Here is a 15,461-nt window from a genome sequence, read left to right on the forward strand (position 1 = left end):
CCATGACCATTCTCGTTTCCGGGCTTTGACACTTGGAGTAAAGGAAGTCAGGAGGACTTGTCTGTGCTGTTTAGGCTACGGCGAGGTGCTGAGGTTCTCCCAAGGACAGTCGGACGCTGACGGATCGCTCAGAACAATAAATGAGACCGTGGCGTATTTTTGTGCGTGTGTGTGTGTGTGTGTGTGTGTGAGCGCGCGCGCGGCGGAAATTGAAGCTTGCGCGTGGCAGAGATTTTTCTGTCCTTTGCTGAACGCACGACGGAACAGAAACGTGAAATAAAACGAGAAACAAAACAAAATAAAACAAAAATATTACAGCGCCCTGCCTAAAACCGAGAGAGCTAGTGCGAGCATCCCTTTTCCTTCACACCATTTAAGGAGCGCCCTGCCACGCGCGTGTGAAATCTGATTGGCTGAGCGCAGACACAGAAGGGGTGGTGCGCTCGCGCCCAGGCAAGAGTGAACGGCGCGTGTCCGCAGGGAGACCTCGGATGTACGGCTACATCCAACATCCAACTCACACACACACACACACACACACACACTCTGCACAGGCGTGCTGTATAGTACGATCTACCTATATTCATTTATGAAATAATGGCTTAAATTACATGTGTGGTGCATTATTTAGCCCATACAATAGCTACAGTATGCAGCCATCTGGAATTAAAGCTCTCCTAAATCACTTACTATGAAAGGACATCCCGGTATTCTTACGATTTGTCCTACCTTATCAAAGTGTCCTACTAGAGCGCACATTTATAGGTCTCTCTTTTTATTGTCCAATTCATTACTGTGACTTTATCATTGAATGCTCCCAGCATAAAACTACAGGCAGTAGGCTATATTTTGATATTGTATTTTATGATCACAAAATGCCTGCAGCATTAACATAGGCTATAGGCTGTGAAGAGGCAGGAATTGATGGGTGTGCAAAAGTAAAGTGAAGTGCGCATGCGCGGAAACAATTGCCAGGACAATTTGCCACCACGCCTGTATTCACGTGGTGATTGAAAATGGAAAAAAAAAAAAAAAAAATTATAATAAAAAAATAAAAAAGAAGCGTTGAAAGCTCGCAGGATATACATAATAAGCAGCAAGAGTTTTAAGCTTGAACAAGAATTACATTTGCATAAATATATAAATATGGCCATTTGACAAATATATATATATATATATATATATATATATATATATATATTTGTCAAATTTATATATATATATATATATATATATATATATATATATATATATATATATATATATATATATATATATAAATCCCTAGCCTACACACATATTTTATACTGTTTACAGCACGTGGCTCAACACACAGACACACACACACACACACACATACAGAGTCAAACGTTTGGTTGTGTGTGTGTGTCTGTGTGTTTGTGTGTGTCTGTGTGTTGAGCCACGTGCTGTAAACAGTATAAAATATTCCAGGCTCTATAGTGCCAGGGCTCCCACTGCTGACAAAACCTATTGCCGTCTCCATCAGTTCGCTTTTCCCATGAGCCACTGCGCAACGCTTTCTTACACAGCAAGAAAGCAAATCGTGACTCTTCCCATTATTAACGCCATCATTTCTAATACAGATCAATTGATCCCAATTACAAACACGTTTCCGAGCCAGGACAAGCACTTTACACTTTGCTTTCCATGTGCAACAGGCCGTTAGCGCCACACTCACTACCACACAAAAACAACAAGTCCCAGTCACAGACTGCGTGTGTTTTTTGTTTTGCACTTATTCGGCAGTGTGCGATTTGGGACGTAGCCTGAATTTCGCGGGAGAAAGTTGCGGAAGGAAAATACCTGAGGTGTCATTTAATGCGGAAGGGGATTTATCGCACCGCTGTGCTCATACAATAGGAGCAAATCATGGGGCTGGAAAACGAATTACAGTTCTGCTCTTATCGTCTCTGAACCTGCTCCGTACCTACAGAAACACAAAAGCCACACGTCCCCCGGTGTTCAGCCGGCTGGATAAGAATGACTGTTGGCATCAGGAGCCAGCGAGCGTATGAAATATGAAACACGTTTCCCAGTGGTGAGACAGCCGGGCCTCCCAGCCGCACGCCTGCAGGCAGGACTTCAGGAAAAGTCACATTTGTCTGTAGTCTCAGGTTATTACGAGCCTCGTGACATGCTTTCTTTCTTTCTTTCTTTAAATAAATGTGTCTGAGAATTAATATATCGAGGCCATGAGTTAACCTAGGTCTATATGATCACTGAGTCCTTTTTTATTTATTTAGAGGAAACATCATATTTGTTGAGGAATAGCGTCAACATGCCATCTTTAATTTAGTGCGACACACAGCATTTAGACCTTCGTATACAGCCACAAGAACCCAAACACAGAGGTGACTGATTTTTTACTTAGGCTACTAAAAGTATTACTTTTAACACTTTTAGTACTAATTAGGTATTAAACACCTGGTGTTTCTATAGCTAGCACCTATTACTTCCAGCTCTGTGGTTTTTCAGGCTGTATGTACTTCCACTGCTGAAGCTCACAGGACATCATAATTAAGTGGTCCTGCAAAATAATAACTGACTGGATTGAGTCACATTCATTATTACTGATTAAGGATTAATAATAATATATATTTACGAATAAATCAATCTGATAATTTATTAATAATTAATAAATAGTTATTATTAATATATCTTTACGTGTATCTGTCTGCGTTCGGCAGGATTACAAACCACGCCCCGTACCAAGCACACCCACTATAAGGGTACAAGTTACGCCCACAACAAATACATAAAACATCAGTCAGTATTACAGGCCACGCCCCGTACCAAGCACACCCACTACTAAGGTACAAGTTACGCCCACAACAAATACATAAAACATCAGTCAGGATTACAGACCACGCCCCTTAAAAGGTATTCCCATGATTACAAGTTATGCCACAAGAAATACGGTTGGCGTTAAGGTTAGGGAAATTGACCAAATTTTCACGTGTGCGGGGGAATGTTGTGTAGTGTGATTTGCTAGTAGGTGTTCCATGTCATGGGCGTGGTTTGTAGTCTTGCAGGACAACATATTAAAGGGGAATTTAACAATTTTTGGGGGGAAAAAAGATCAACATAAAATTATATCTGCATAATACATCTGTTAAAAAGTCAATTAACTTTTAATCAGTCCATAGTGGTATGAAGCATATAAAAGCTGTCACAGAAAAACAAAGTAATTACACAAAATGGTCAGGAATATGTTTCTGATGTCTTAGAGACTGATATTTGAAAGTTTTGCAATAAGGTTTTGTTATACACTTTTTTTTGTTTGTATGAACTCCTATCCTCTGGTTACTGGAACTCTGGAAGTTTACTCCTAAACCAAGATGCACTTTTGTGTTGTTACTATAGTATTTAGTCAATGCTAGTGAATACAACTAACTCCAGCAGTACTTCAGCCTACTCTTTTATTCACCGTTTATGCTTATTTACACTCCTTACTTTGAAAAATGTCACAATACGAGGACATCAAGGAGCCTAATTATTTCCAAAATGTCCGTGAACCATATCAGTTTGAACCAGAATACAGAAGCAAAGAATGGACTGATGAAGAATGAGCCAGAATGGAGAGACAGAGAGAGAAACAGAAATGCCTGGTGCAGAAGCAGATTAGAACAGCCCAGAGCGAATAAAAATTAGCGGTATCGTTGCAAGAAATATCTTCCCATGCTTACCGAAATTGAATGTCTGTGTTGGCAATTGACAATGCCATTTGTTCAAGGACTTGAAGTGTCTGGAAATGTGACAGTGACAGATCTGTGCATCACTGACAAGAAGACTTTCCACATCAACCCTGCAGTCCTGGAAATGTTTTTCTGTCTGCGATGAATTGGAAGAAAGGACCAAGACACTGGAAGGACCTCATGGCCAGAAGTCACCGAGTAAGTGCGCTGTACTAATGGGAAATCATGGGAAATCAATACCCTTTTAGTCTATAAGCACCATAACCACTATTTTGACTGTTCACTAAGCATAGCCTATTGCTGACTGTATGATATGCTGAATTTAAAAAAATAGGTTTAAAAAAAAGAGTTTTAATTTGTTTCACAATTCTTGGATGCATATATTAACCGGTCTAATGAGCACACCATTATCAGCTCATGATTTCTGCAGTTTGAGGCCACAACATTTAAAAACAGTTACTAAGTAGTATGTCGGAATATCTATAAAGTAATATTCTTTTTATAGTATTTACTACAGCCGTATTTGTTTTCGTCCATCGTCTGCACAGTATACGTCACTGTTCACAGTATATTTCATTTGTGGTGCTGATTAGAATAAAGACTTGACTGGTAAAAAAAATATACAGTTATATTCAATTCAAGTAATTGCTAGTCAATTAATTAGGCTAATAACTTATAAACTAATCCATTTGTAATGTAAGCATGCTGATTTTTATTATCAAAGTCTAAACCATGAAAAAAAAAAAATACTAATTTCTAGGTATGTCCAAAATGACTGCCGTTTTGCCTAGATTATACATATAATACAGTCTGTATTTTTACATCTTAATAAGGAAACACATTTTCGATCACAATGTTATACGTAAACTTGTATTTTCAGTATTATATTTTTATCTTTCCATTTTATAAGACTACTTTGGTTAAATGTGGAAACTATCGGTGAAATACCTCCTTATTCATCTACCTCCCAACAACTCATTAATCAAAAACAGAGAAAGAGAACAAAACAACCTGCTTACTGTTTTAATCACATGCAGGTTTGACTCGATTATATGAAGGCCCCTCTCGTAGCAGCTCATACAAACTTGAGTTAGTCCATTAACCTCTGTGTGGGTTCACAAATCTGTGGCATGCTAGCCACTTATAAGAGCCATCGCAGAGCCTCTCCACTGCCTCCAAACTCTGCAGCGCTGTTAACCCAAAAGCAGAATGAGTCGAAGTGCACTCCACTTTTATACAAGTTGAGTAGCCAGCTAATGACACCGAGCTTATAGTGTGTGTTTTGGATACAGGTTTCCCTGTCCATGCTGTGTCGATCAATGAATGTCTACTCTATACCTACTTATATACACTTATATCCTTATAACCTCTGTTTTTGAAATTCTTTATTTCTAAAATAGAAGAATTAAGTGTTCATAATGCAAGAGATTTCTGTGACCAATTTATTTGTCTTAGTAGCGACCTATTCCTCTATTTGTCTGTATTTTACGTCACCCGTAATCTCAGAAGTAAGGAGGAACGCACAATGGCGCATGCTGTTGAAGGAAAATAGTCCATGATGGACTATCCATAACATGGTGTTACTGTTACCACCCCAAAGTGGATTATTTTCCTGTAACAGAACATGTTTTTGTGTTTTATTCCTCTTAAAACTGCACAGATTGGCGGATGACTCCAATTTGTAATTGATTAATGAATGACATGTCATGCTTTAAAAAAAAAAAATCTGCAGTTACATTTAATGAAGTGTAATGTCCGTACAACTTACGTTATAGCAGCTATAAACAGTCCCTCACCAGCCTCACTTTTTCCTCCCTTGAAGGTAATAAGACACCAAAATGGAGTTTGCTATGTTACAGAGAAACAAAACATATCGACCAATCATATTGGAATTGAACAGCGCCGTGGTATAAACAAGAATAATTGCAGTGTCCAAACTGCTATATTGCTATATTAATAAGCCAAGCTTGGCTTTGTCGTGTGAAATGTACGCAACAATTTAACGTGACTAAATGACATTGTAAAATCGTGTTCAATCCGAATTCCTTTAAATCAGATCGGAATTCGTGTTGAATTACAACCGCATGCACTTGAAGCAGACTTTGTGAAGCGTAGCTGAGGAAGGATAGGGCCCTGTATGAATCATGCGATCAGTGTGTTCCTCTCTCAGTGTGTGTCTGACCAGTTGCAGAGCGGGGACAGATGGAGCAGGAGAAGTGAAGGATTAGAATGGTATTCCGTCCACGCTGAGAGGCTCGGCCTTGAGAACATGGAAGCTGTGACTTCAGCGGTTGCCGCCACTCCTACTTGCTTGTGTAAGTATATGCGTGGGGTGGTGTGTGTGTGCATGCACATTGTGTTTCCACTGTAATAAACTGTAATAAATTTCATTCATTGTGTCCGCACACATATGAAGCCTACCATAGTTAAACGCACACAAATTAATAGACCTCCTTCGGACTTGTACGGCGTGTCGGCCATTTTGCCCGATTTACTCTGTTATCATGTGTCGTGTGTATTGGGCGCGATTTACGACCACAAGCTGAACAGTCTTAAAACAGGCTAGCTAATGTAAATGACATCATTTATCAGCTGTCAAAAAGCCATTAAAGCAGAAGGGGTCTGTGAAATGACTAACAGGCTAACAACCTGACTAATTGATTTATTTTGCATTCTGTAAAAGGGCCTTTTGTGTGCAGCCTCCAGCTAATTGACGCTGAAAATCTATTTTCTTTTGTTTTGATGTGAGACATCTTTTGTATAGTGAAGATGGAAGAAATAGTACTTTATTTTCTAGAATTTCTTTTTATACTTCAATAGGACATCATATTCCCTTAAGAGCTACTGTAATGTTTCAGCAACAGCCGAGCATGTAAAATATAATTTAGTGGTTGTCATTTCTCTCTCTCTCTCTCTCTCTCTCTCTCTCTCTCACACACACACACACATTCACATTGCCAGCCACATAACATGGCCACCTTGTTCTCCTTTGTTTCAGGAGTACCTCTGATCTTACCAGCTACTGAGCTCCAATTAAACCATCCACACACACACACACACACACACACACACACACACATATACACATACACACGTACACACACTGGCCCCAGCCTCCCCTTACACTGCCTCATTTCAGTCCTCAATCGGACTAATTACATTGAACCCTGCCTGCCACATCCTGCCCACATCCAGACACACACACACACACACACACACACACACACACACACACGCACAGAGTCAAACGTTTGGCTGTGTGTGTGTGTGTGTGTGTGTGTTGAGCCACGTGCTGTAAACAGTATTAAATATTAAATATTAAATAAAATATATTTTATTTGTATCACGCTTTTTAATATTTACTTCTTCTTAATTGATAATCACAATATTGCATCTAATCCAGTTTGAAATCTTTTTGTCTGTCCCCCCCCCCCCCGCCCCAATTTTCTGATTCCTAAATTTTTCCCTGAATTTAGGAATTTCTTGAATGCTTTTTGTTTCTCTTCCAGCAGATTCTGACAGTGACTGCTGTATGTTCAGCATAATTGGAAGAAGAGAGAATAAATTGTTGAAGAACTGAAGAAACACATCATGTCTGGTAATCACACACACACACACACACACACACACACACACACACACACTGTAATCATTTTTTCAATAAGCAATTTCTATAAGTCAGTTGACGCTTGTTTTTATTTAAAGCAAGAACACTATTTGTACGTTAACAAGTACTTCATACTGTTCTATATGACGATTACCCGCTTTCCTCTCTTCATAACAAGAATATTTTAGAACCTCTCTGTGGAGCGTGACATGCTGAAACATGCGAGAGACGTGGTGATAATTGTTTCAACTCTGTGAATTTTTTTTTTTTGCCTGTAAGTGCATACCTTTTCATCTCAATTTTCACCCTCGATCATCACAGGTTTATTTTAAGATAGCAACGTCTAAACTCTAAAGGTGTCAACTCAAGTTGTGCTCAAGCGGCTTCTCTTCTCAGAAGCTTCTTTTAAACCTCTCCGATAATGTCTTTTCTTAAAACGGAGGATATTTAAGCATCGTTAACTTTGTTTTATAAACTGAAACACTGTGTGCGCAATCATTAGTTTCTTGCTTTGCTTTTGTGTGTATATTGCCATGGGGAAAAGAGCTCATATCAGGAGTAGTAAAGCATCTGTATGAACTTATTCTTTCAATATAGATATTACCAATGTATAGATAATAGTATTTAAAGGAGGTATGTGAAAAGAGATCACAAAATACGTTGTTTGTTTGTTATAATCATAATATCCTAATACACATTGGGATGAGCAGTATTAACTGGTTTCTGTGAGCATTAAGCATTCTGACCCTAATCCCTGAGCGATATGTTTTCTTATGGGTGTGGTTGTGTAAAACATGGCAAAACATGGCAGATGAATGCATTTAAAGGCAGGCAAGCCATTAAGGTTCTTTTGTTTATATATCAGTCATTCTAGGATTTTGCGATTTTGCCATGGCAGAAATGAATGCAAAACCAAGCCAACGCCGCAATATTCGCAATATTCGATTTTTCAAAATTACCGCAAGATTTTCCGCAGATTTGGACCACGACACGTCATGTGACGTCACCACAATGCGCCATGTGATGTCATCATGACGCTCATTCAGCCAAAGCCCTCTTCGATTCATGTGCGTTGAACAGTACAGCACAGCTAAAAGGTCTCATATACTGTACCAACAAACAGCAGTGCGAAAAACCATGCAATTGCAATTTCGTAGTTTTCCACACAAAATAAAAAGCACACCAAAAAAATAAAAGCCGCAGCAAAATCAAGCATTTTTGGCTGCAACAATCAAAAAAAATCCTGTATGGACTGATATATACAGGGTGTCCCAAAAGTCTCCATACACAGGGAAAATTAACACTTTTTAGCAAAATGTCTTCCAATTCTTTCATACCCAGTTTATATATATATATATATGCCATGTTTCCTGTTAAAGTCCATCGCAACCTTTTTAGCAAAATGTCTTCCAATTCTTTCGTACCTAGTTTATATATAAATATGTATGTATATATATATATATATATATATATATATATATATATATATATATATATATGCATGCCATGTTTCCCGTTAAAGTCCATCGCAACAGGTGATCCAGCCATGAGAATGATTTCAATACGTTTTTCTTTTTTCAAAGGCATTCTTAAAGGTTATCTCTGTGTGTGTGTGTGTGTGTGTGTGTGTGTGTGTTGTGTGTGTGTGTATATTGCTAAAACGTGTTAATTTCCTCCATGTATACATATACACAGTCATAGCGGTAAAATTGCCATTTTTCTCCATATCATGTAGTCTTAAAGAACACAAGTGAAGTTCTCATTGGAAGGGAGTGCATTACACAGTGTCCAGGTTGATCAGAGAGCCCTTCCTGCCTGCGATCTTCCAATACAAGATCAATTCCCCATAGCATCCATGATTTAAAGAACAGCTATCCTACTGTCGCTAATCAGTGGCCAAGCCAGTAAGCCACCTGCCGTTAATTTTCTGTCGCTGTTTAGTAAACATGGAGCTACTCTCACCTCAGCCCACTGCAGCTGCTGATGTCTCTGATGATGATGAGCCTTAAATATATCGAATGTGTCATATCCCACCTGCTGGCCCCATTCACACACATTACATCTAAAGAGTTTCCCATAACATTCTATCTGCCCACTCTCTTTTGGACCAATGACTATCACTCTCCACTGCCACTATTTCAATTTCACCGATGCATAAAGTCAACACCCCCCCCCCACGCCTCGCCCCCCCCAAAAAAAAACAGTAAACCAGAAAGCGCATTTAAATTTCATCCAGAATCTTCAAAGTGTACCGCTTCCATTTCCAGCCTTCATGTCTGAAAGTGACAGTGGCTTCAGGTCTTGTTTCATCGCCCAACACAGTAGTAAACTTTTTCTGCTACCTCAACCTGCGTAACTGTCACCTCTTTGCCAAGGCGCCACAACCCCATATCAATTTATCATGACAGCTTTAGTACACAACTGCCATGCTTTTGTCTCTGGTGTGTATCACGCTGCTGAACCTGGCCTTGGTTCACCTAAACCAATCACACGCTCCTCCGATGTGCGGAGAGTAAAGCAAAGCGAGACGTCGAAAGCATACGGGGAAAATTCCTGTGCCTCCGAAAGAACATCCATTTGTCATCATTTGTTCAGGGCTGCAGTGTTATAACTACACATTTATAATCCTTAACGGATGGGCTTTCTATTGAAAACCAAGATTTATCGAAAAATCATTTGAAAGATAGCAGGTTATTCTAGTCTGTTAAAGAGGTCTGTTCTGAGGATTGTCTTGCCTGAATGAATGTCATAATGATAAATCTGTGAGCAGAGACTATCGTACACAGTGGGATGTTCTTCTTTCAGTCACTTTATGCGAGAGGTGATAGCGAGTGAAATTCAACCTTTCGGTTCATTATCATTGTGTGTGGTGTGCGAGGCTGGTGGCTGAGAGAGCGGGCGTTGGGGACGCTTGGCTGTTGGATGGCCTTTGCTATGTTTGATCCCGGTCGGTGGCTCTACAGTGCGACGAGGAGGACCGCTGTGGTCCATCTGGCCGAGGTTTTAATCAGTGCTTCCCTTCAAAGGAGGGAGCTCACACTTGTGCACTGACCAGCTTTAGAGTAGCAGCCATTACTGCATTTATACTGCACCAAATCTATTATACACTTCCATTTAGCACACATCTGCACATAATAACCATCTCAGCCATGAGACAATTAATAAAGGGCTGTGCTTTATTTGTCTCTTTCTTATTTCGCATGCTATATCAGTACTGAGAGTATGGGAATTAATTGTTTGTGTTTGGTACATAGTAATCGCGCTCTCTGTTGTTTTGCTATGACCTTCTGATCTCCGGAGTGGAATTAAATGTAAATTCAAGCTATATCCGACCGCGTCTACGCTCTCCTGCCTCCTGCCCATCTCTGCTTGTTTGTACATCCTCTGTCACCTTGTCAGGCCAAGCTCTGGAAAAAGCAGCATTAGTAATTCTCAACCCCCCACCGCCACCGCCCACCCCCGCCCCCCCCTGCACCCACCCTCGTCACTGCTGCTAGCCTCCAAAAAAATTCATAGCACCATCGAGAGCGACAGAAAGTCGGTGTAGCTTGAGGAAGAATGCCTTAAGGATTAATTATCATTTGTAACTTTTCTCTTTTCCTCAGCATCAAATGGGGTTATTTCGCAGAGCAGCTATTGATGTTTTGGACAGCCTCTACTGTGGAGCATTTAGAGCTGAATGCTGCTGTTAGAGAGACTGCATTATTAATGTGAAGAGAGCGCTAGCAGGGACTAACGGCTCCTCAGGGCTGCGAAGAGGACGATTAAGGGAAGCAACACCACGCCTCTGAGGTCTTCCACAGCAGCCGATGCATGCCACAGACATCCATCATTTATTCACGACTGCAACCGCTTCCACCCCCCTGAACAATTAGCAGATCGATAAAATGTATGGACTAAGAATCTATCAATTTAGCGGAAACAGCGCCGTTCGTCAACGTGTCAGCTCTCGGGCGCAGCCTATCATTCAGGCGCTGGCCACATTTATCACTTTCTCACCAACCTATGAGTCACAGCAGCTTCACTCATCCAGCTCTGAGACGGCTGTCTGATTATGAGATGTGATTAGTCTACAAAAGCAGGTGTATCGATCGGATCAGATTTGTGGCTTCATGTTAGAAACAGCGCAAGCAAGAATACTTTACTTTTCTTGTTAGCCTGCATTTTGAGTCACGCATGTTATTTTCAGCATCCAAATCCAAAGCAGTTGTCTGAACTGCAAAAGTCGGACAATACAGCCTTTGTTTCAGTCTAGGCTAAGCGAGAGAGAGAGAGAGAGAGAGAGAGAGAGAGAGAGATTGATTAATGAGAGGCTGATTTTTCTATACAGTTCAGCCCTTTTGCCTAGCTTGTCTTCAATTAGCAAAAAAATGTTAATTACAGTACTTAGGCAGGCTAGGGTAAAACACTCATGTCCTGTTTCACTCTTCAGTATTTCTCATTATAAAACACTCTTTTAGCTGAGCTGAAATGATCGTAAAATAGGTAGAAGACAATAAATAATTATAATCATTTCACTAGGCTTACATTATCAGGGAACAATATCACACCGGGGCTGCTGGATTAACTAGGAACAGTAATTAAGTAAGAACAAAAATAATAAACTAACTAAAAAACCTCTCCTGAATTTTAAATAGTAATTTACAATTTGCACGCTAAAGTATTGGTGCTACAAAATCGATTCCTTTTTTTTATTCGAGATTTTCCCATTGTGTAATCTGTTTTGATGACAGTTATATCACAAAGCTTTCACTCATCACTGATTTTACCTTAATTATCTTCATGATCATCACAGTAATCACAGTGGAACATACTACATTGTGTGTGTGGGTGTGTACATTGTATTTGTGTATCTTCTCTTCTGGAGCCATCCTGCCCACCCACTACCCTCCTGTTGCTGCTGAAATCACAGGCTTTTTTCTTCCAGGTCTAGGTACCTGCATATACCACGCTGACCCCTCTCTCAGTCACTGCTCCCTTTGTTTTCTTTTCAAAGAGTGAGTGAGAGGGGGAAATGCTGTCTAATTCAAAGCTTTTCATTACATCCGGCCGTCTCCCTTTCGTCCTCCCTTTCGACAGCAGCGAAGATAGCGCTATGGCAGTGCAAATAGTGGGAAAATGAAAGCGAGTCAGTGTTTCGAGCTGTAATCTGCTGCTCTGCGATTCATCATTGGATAATTTCAGGTTCTCTCTCTGATTAGCGCACTACAGAGGGCCGTCGCTCCAGTACATGCCACCTGTCTTCCACAGGAAATGGGAGCTGAGGCCAGACTGGAGTGGGCTGCTCTGATTCTCGCTCTGCCTGGCTGGACACCTGCTCCCCACCCCAGACTGAGCACTTCCAGCTCAGCACGTCTCTTTCTCTAACATAACTCACGCTCTCATTTTATCCCAGTCCTTTTAGTCATTTAGAATAGCAACACTTGCTTAACTATTTAACCATCACTAGCTAAGCCTGTTTACCGAATTAAAGAATCTCACGTAGCCTTTTGTGTTTCGGTTCCAGCTCAAGTTCAAGCAATGTCTGTGTGTGCTGTACAACAGACCTTCACCAGCTCTGAAGGCGACTTCCTGTAGTTCAGCGTAATTGAAAGAAGGGAGGATAAATCGTTTATGGAGGAGACGGAGCGGTCAGGTAATGACGCTGATACAGTCTTGAGACGAACCGAAGGAATTGTTACTTTGTAGTTCAGCCAGACTGACTTTTGGGACTTTTTTTCTTTACTATATTACAACACAGTCCATTCACTCCAGATTTGATGTCTTAAAATAGAATATTAAATACTTAGGTAATGCTTAAATTGTATTTGAAAGCAGGTCTATGTGGATGTGAATAATAGGGACTTCTTTAATGCAATTTCACGGCTCTGGAGTTGCTGTGATTTTCACACTTGTGTGTGTGTGAGAGTGTGTGTGTGTGTGTGTGTGTGTGTGTGTGTGTGTGCAGTGACCTGTGATTGGCCTACAACTTTAATAGTTGCTTTTCATGCCCGACATTTAAAATCATGGAGTGTTAGCCATGGGTAGATGTAATATAACTGGACACTGAGAGTCACGTTGCAGGTTTTTATAAATAAATAAATAAATAAAAGGGAAAATTAAGTATAATGATTATCATTTAGCCTTTGAGAAATTAATACATTAAAAAAAAAAAGATAACGGTAAGATAAAGATGATGCTGATGGAATTGAAAAGGATTAAGCTGCAATGAAATGGCTTCCGAAATCAGAAAAATAAAAACTGTATTTTCATGCAAGAATGTGATCGAGCGCAATCTACCGCTATTGTGCTGAAATGCTGGCGTAGTTGATGAGTCTGCTTCCCTGGATGCTTTGCTTCTCTTGCACATAGAAGCGCAGACACACACGTGCGCGTACACGTGTGCTCGTTGCGGCTTTGTGCGCAATAGAATGCCGCACCTGGTCGTGGATCGGTGGGCCTGGGGTTGAGCAGCACAAATGAACTAATTTCCTGGGCTACATTAAGCAGAGAAACAGTGCAATCACAGCAGGAGGAGCCGCTTGGCTCGGCAGATGGGCCGAGCTAATCACTGTTGTGAAATAGAGCTGACCCTGCCTGTCTTGAACACTGCCAACAGACATTTGCCAATCGCGCCACAATTCCAACGCTTGCCTCTCTGCTCCTTCAAATGAGTTTAGGGGACATCATAACCTCCTCAAAATGGCTGAAAATGGAGTTAGAAAAAAAAAAACACCCAGTGAGATGGAACGGCGATAAAACAGCGGTATGTGTGTGATTGAATTCCCTCATCAGAATCACACTTTTTCCAAACACGCATGCAGTTTGTTTTCTATCTGTAGCGTTGTCCGGCCCCTCAGCCGCTCGCCTTTGGCACCGTGTTTTCATCACAGCACATTTCCCATTATTGGCTCTTTCCGCTCTTTCGGAAACATTCGCCTTTCTCATGTTGAATATCTCCCAGTGCTGGGAATCAAACCATGCTCAATGTAGCACAGCATGCGGAGCGCCAGGTCATGTGTCACCAGCTCTCCATCCAAAAAAAAAAAACCCCTCCCTCAAAAAAAACCAACAACAACAGCTCTGTATTTGTTCCTCCTGATCGAATGCCATTTCAGTGTTTCACCAGCTTTCAGAGAAGTCGTGAGCTGGGATGGCACGGTGTTCTAATGCGGCAGCCATTAGCTGCTGCGCTAATGAACTGCTTTTTTTGCTCAAACACTGTATATTAATGGCAGCTTCATTATCATGATGCACTTGTGATTTATTGATTCTTTCAATGCTCCGTTCGTTTTAATAATTACACGCTCTTGCCGTTTTACCCTGGTTGATGGATGTAACATTTCGACTAAAATTCTGGATTGACAGGATATATCGTTGATATAAGGCAATGTTGAAATATAAATATTATACAACACTCTTATACTGTATATTTATAGAGACAGTGGTGGAAGCTTGTATATCGAATATTTTAGATTTCATGCTTTTTTTTTACATGCTCTCTGAACACAGTCTAATGCATATAAAAAGCTTGTGCATTAATTTGCTGAAAATATGTGTCTGCTTCATGAAGCGCGCTTGCAGATAGCCTCTTACCTCCTGCCTCACACTATTCTAATGTATGCAAATGATCTGGCTTCACTTAATGAAGGTACCATTAATCACAGTAACGATGGTCTGTTTTAACCCGCTTGATTATCTGAAACACGTTTAAATATAAGAATCGTGGGTCGTGTATGATTTTTTTTTTTCTTTTTTCTTCCGCCTAGCTGATGCTCAGCATAGCATATCTGAATATGTGGTCACATTCTTAGCGCCTTAACAATAAATCACACCTACTGTTTAAAACAGACTCATTTCATTCATTATGTATGTTCTGGATTTATATTTTGGAGTTCGTGGTGCACCGTGAATGAATAACATGAAGCAAATGCATTAGAACCATTTTATTATATTTTAGTATGCTCCATCTGTGCACTAATTTCAGATAATAGAAAGTGTTTTTCCTTTCTGCCCATTTCCCAAGTGAAGGCATAAATCATGCAAAGCATTCTCTTACTTTTACTCATTTATGATGGATCGATAGAGCTGGAGATGCTTGGCTTGTTTTCTTCAGCAAAATGAGAATTCATAAACCCAAGGACGATTCTTATTGAAAT

At 40.3% G+C, this 15,461-nt stretch overlaps 1 protein-coding gene across 3 annotated transcripts in view; it reads right to left on the reverse strand.

Annotated features, from left to right (window-relative positions):
• The window catches only part of elavl4 (ELAV like neuron-specific RNA binding protein 4), a 73,429-nt gene that overhangs the window by 55,227 nt on the left and 2,741 nt on the right, over window positions 1–15,461 (reverse strand). Inside the window, exon 1 of one of the 3 annotated variants that reach the window (XM_053625303.1) lies at window positions 2–1,030. The exons of the other annotated variants lie outside the window; for them this stretch is intronic. Coding sequence (XP_053481278.1) covers window positions 2–10 — 9 coding nt within the window. The 5' untranslated portion in view covers window positions 11–1,030. Of the gene's footprint in view, window position 1; window positions 1,031–15,461 lie in introns of those variants that run through there. 3 annotated transcript variants of the gene reach the window in all.

Source organism: Ictalurus furcatus, chromosome 5, assembly GCF_023375685.1.
Source record: "Ictalurus furcatus strain D&B chromosome 5, Billie_1.0, whole genome shotgun sequence".
In the NCBI taxonomy this organism is placed as follows: Eukaryota; Metazoa; Chordata; class Actinopteri; order Siluriformes; family Ictaluridae; genus Ictalurus; species Ictalurus furcatus.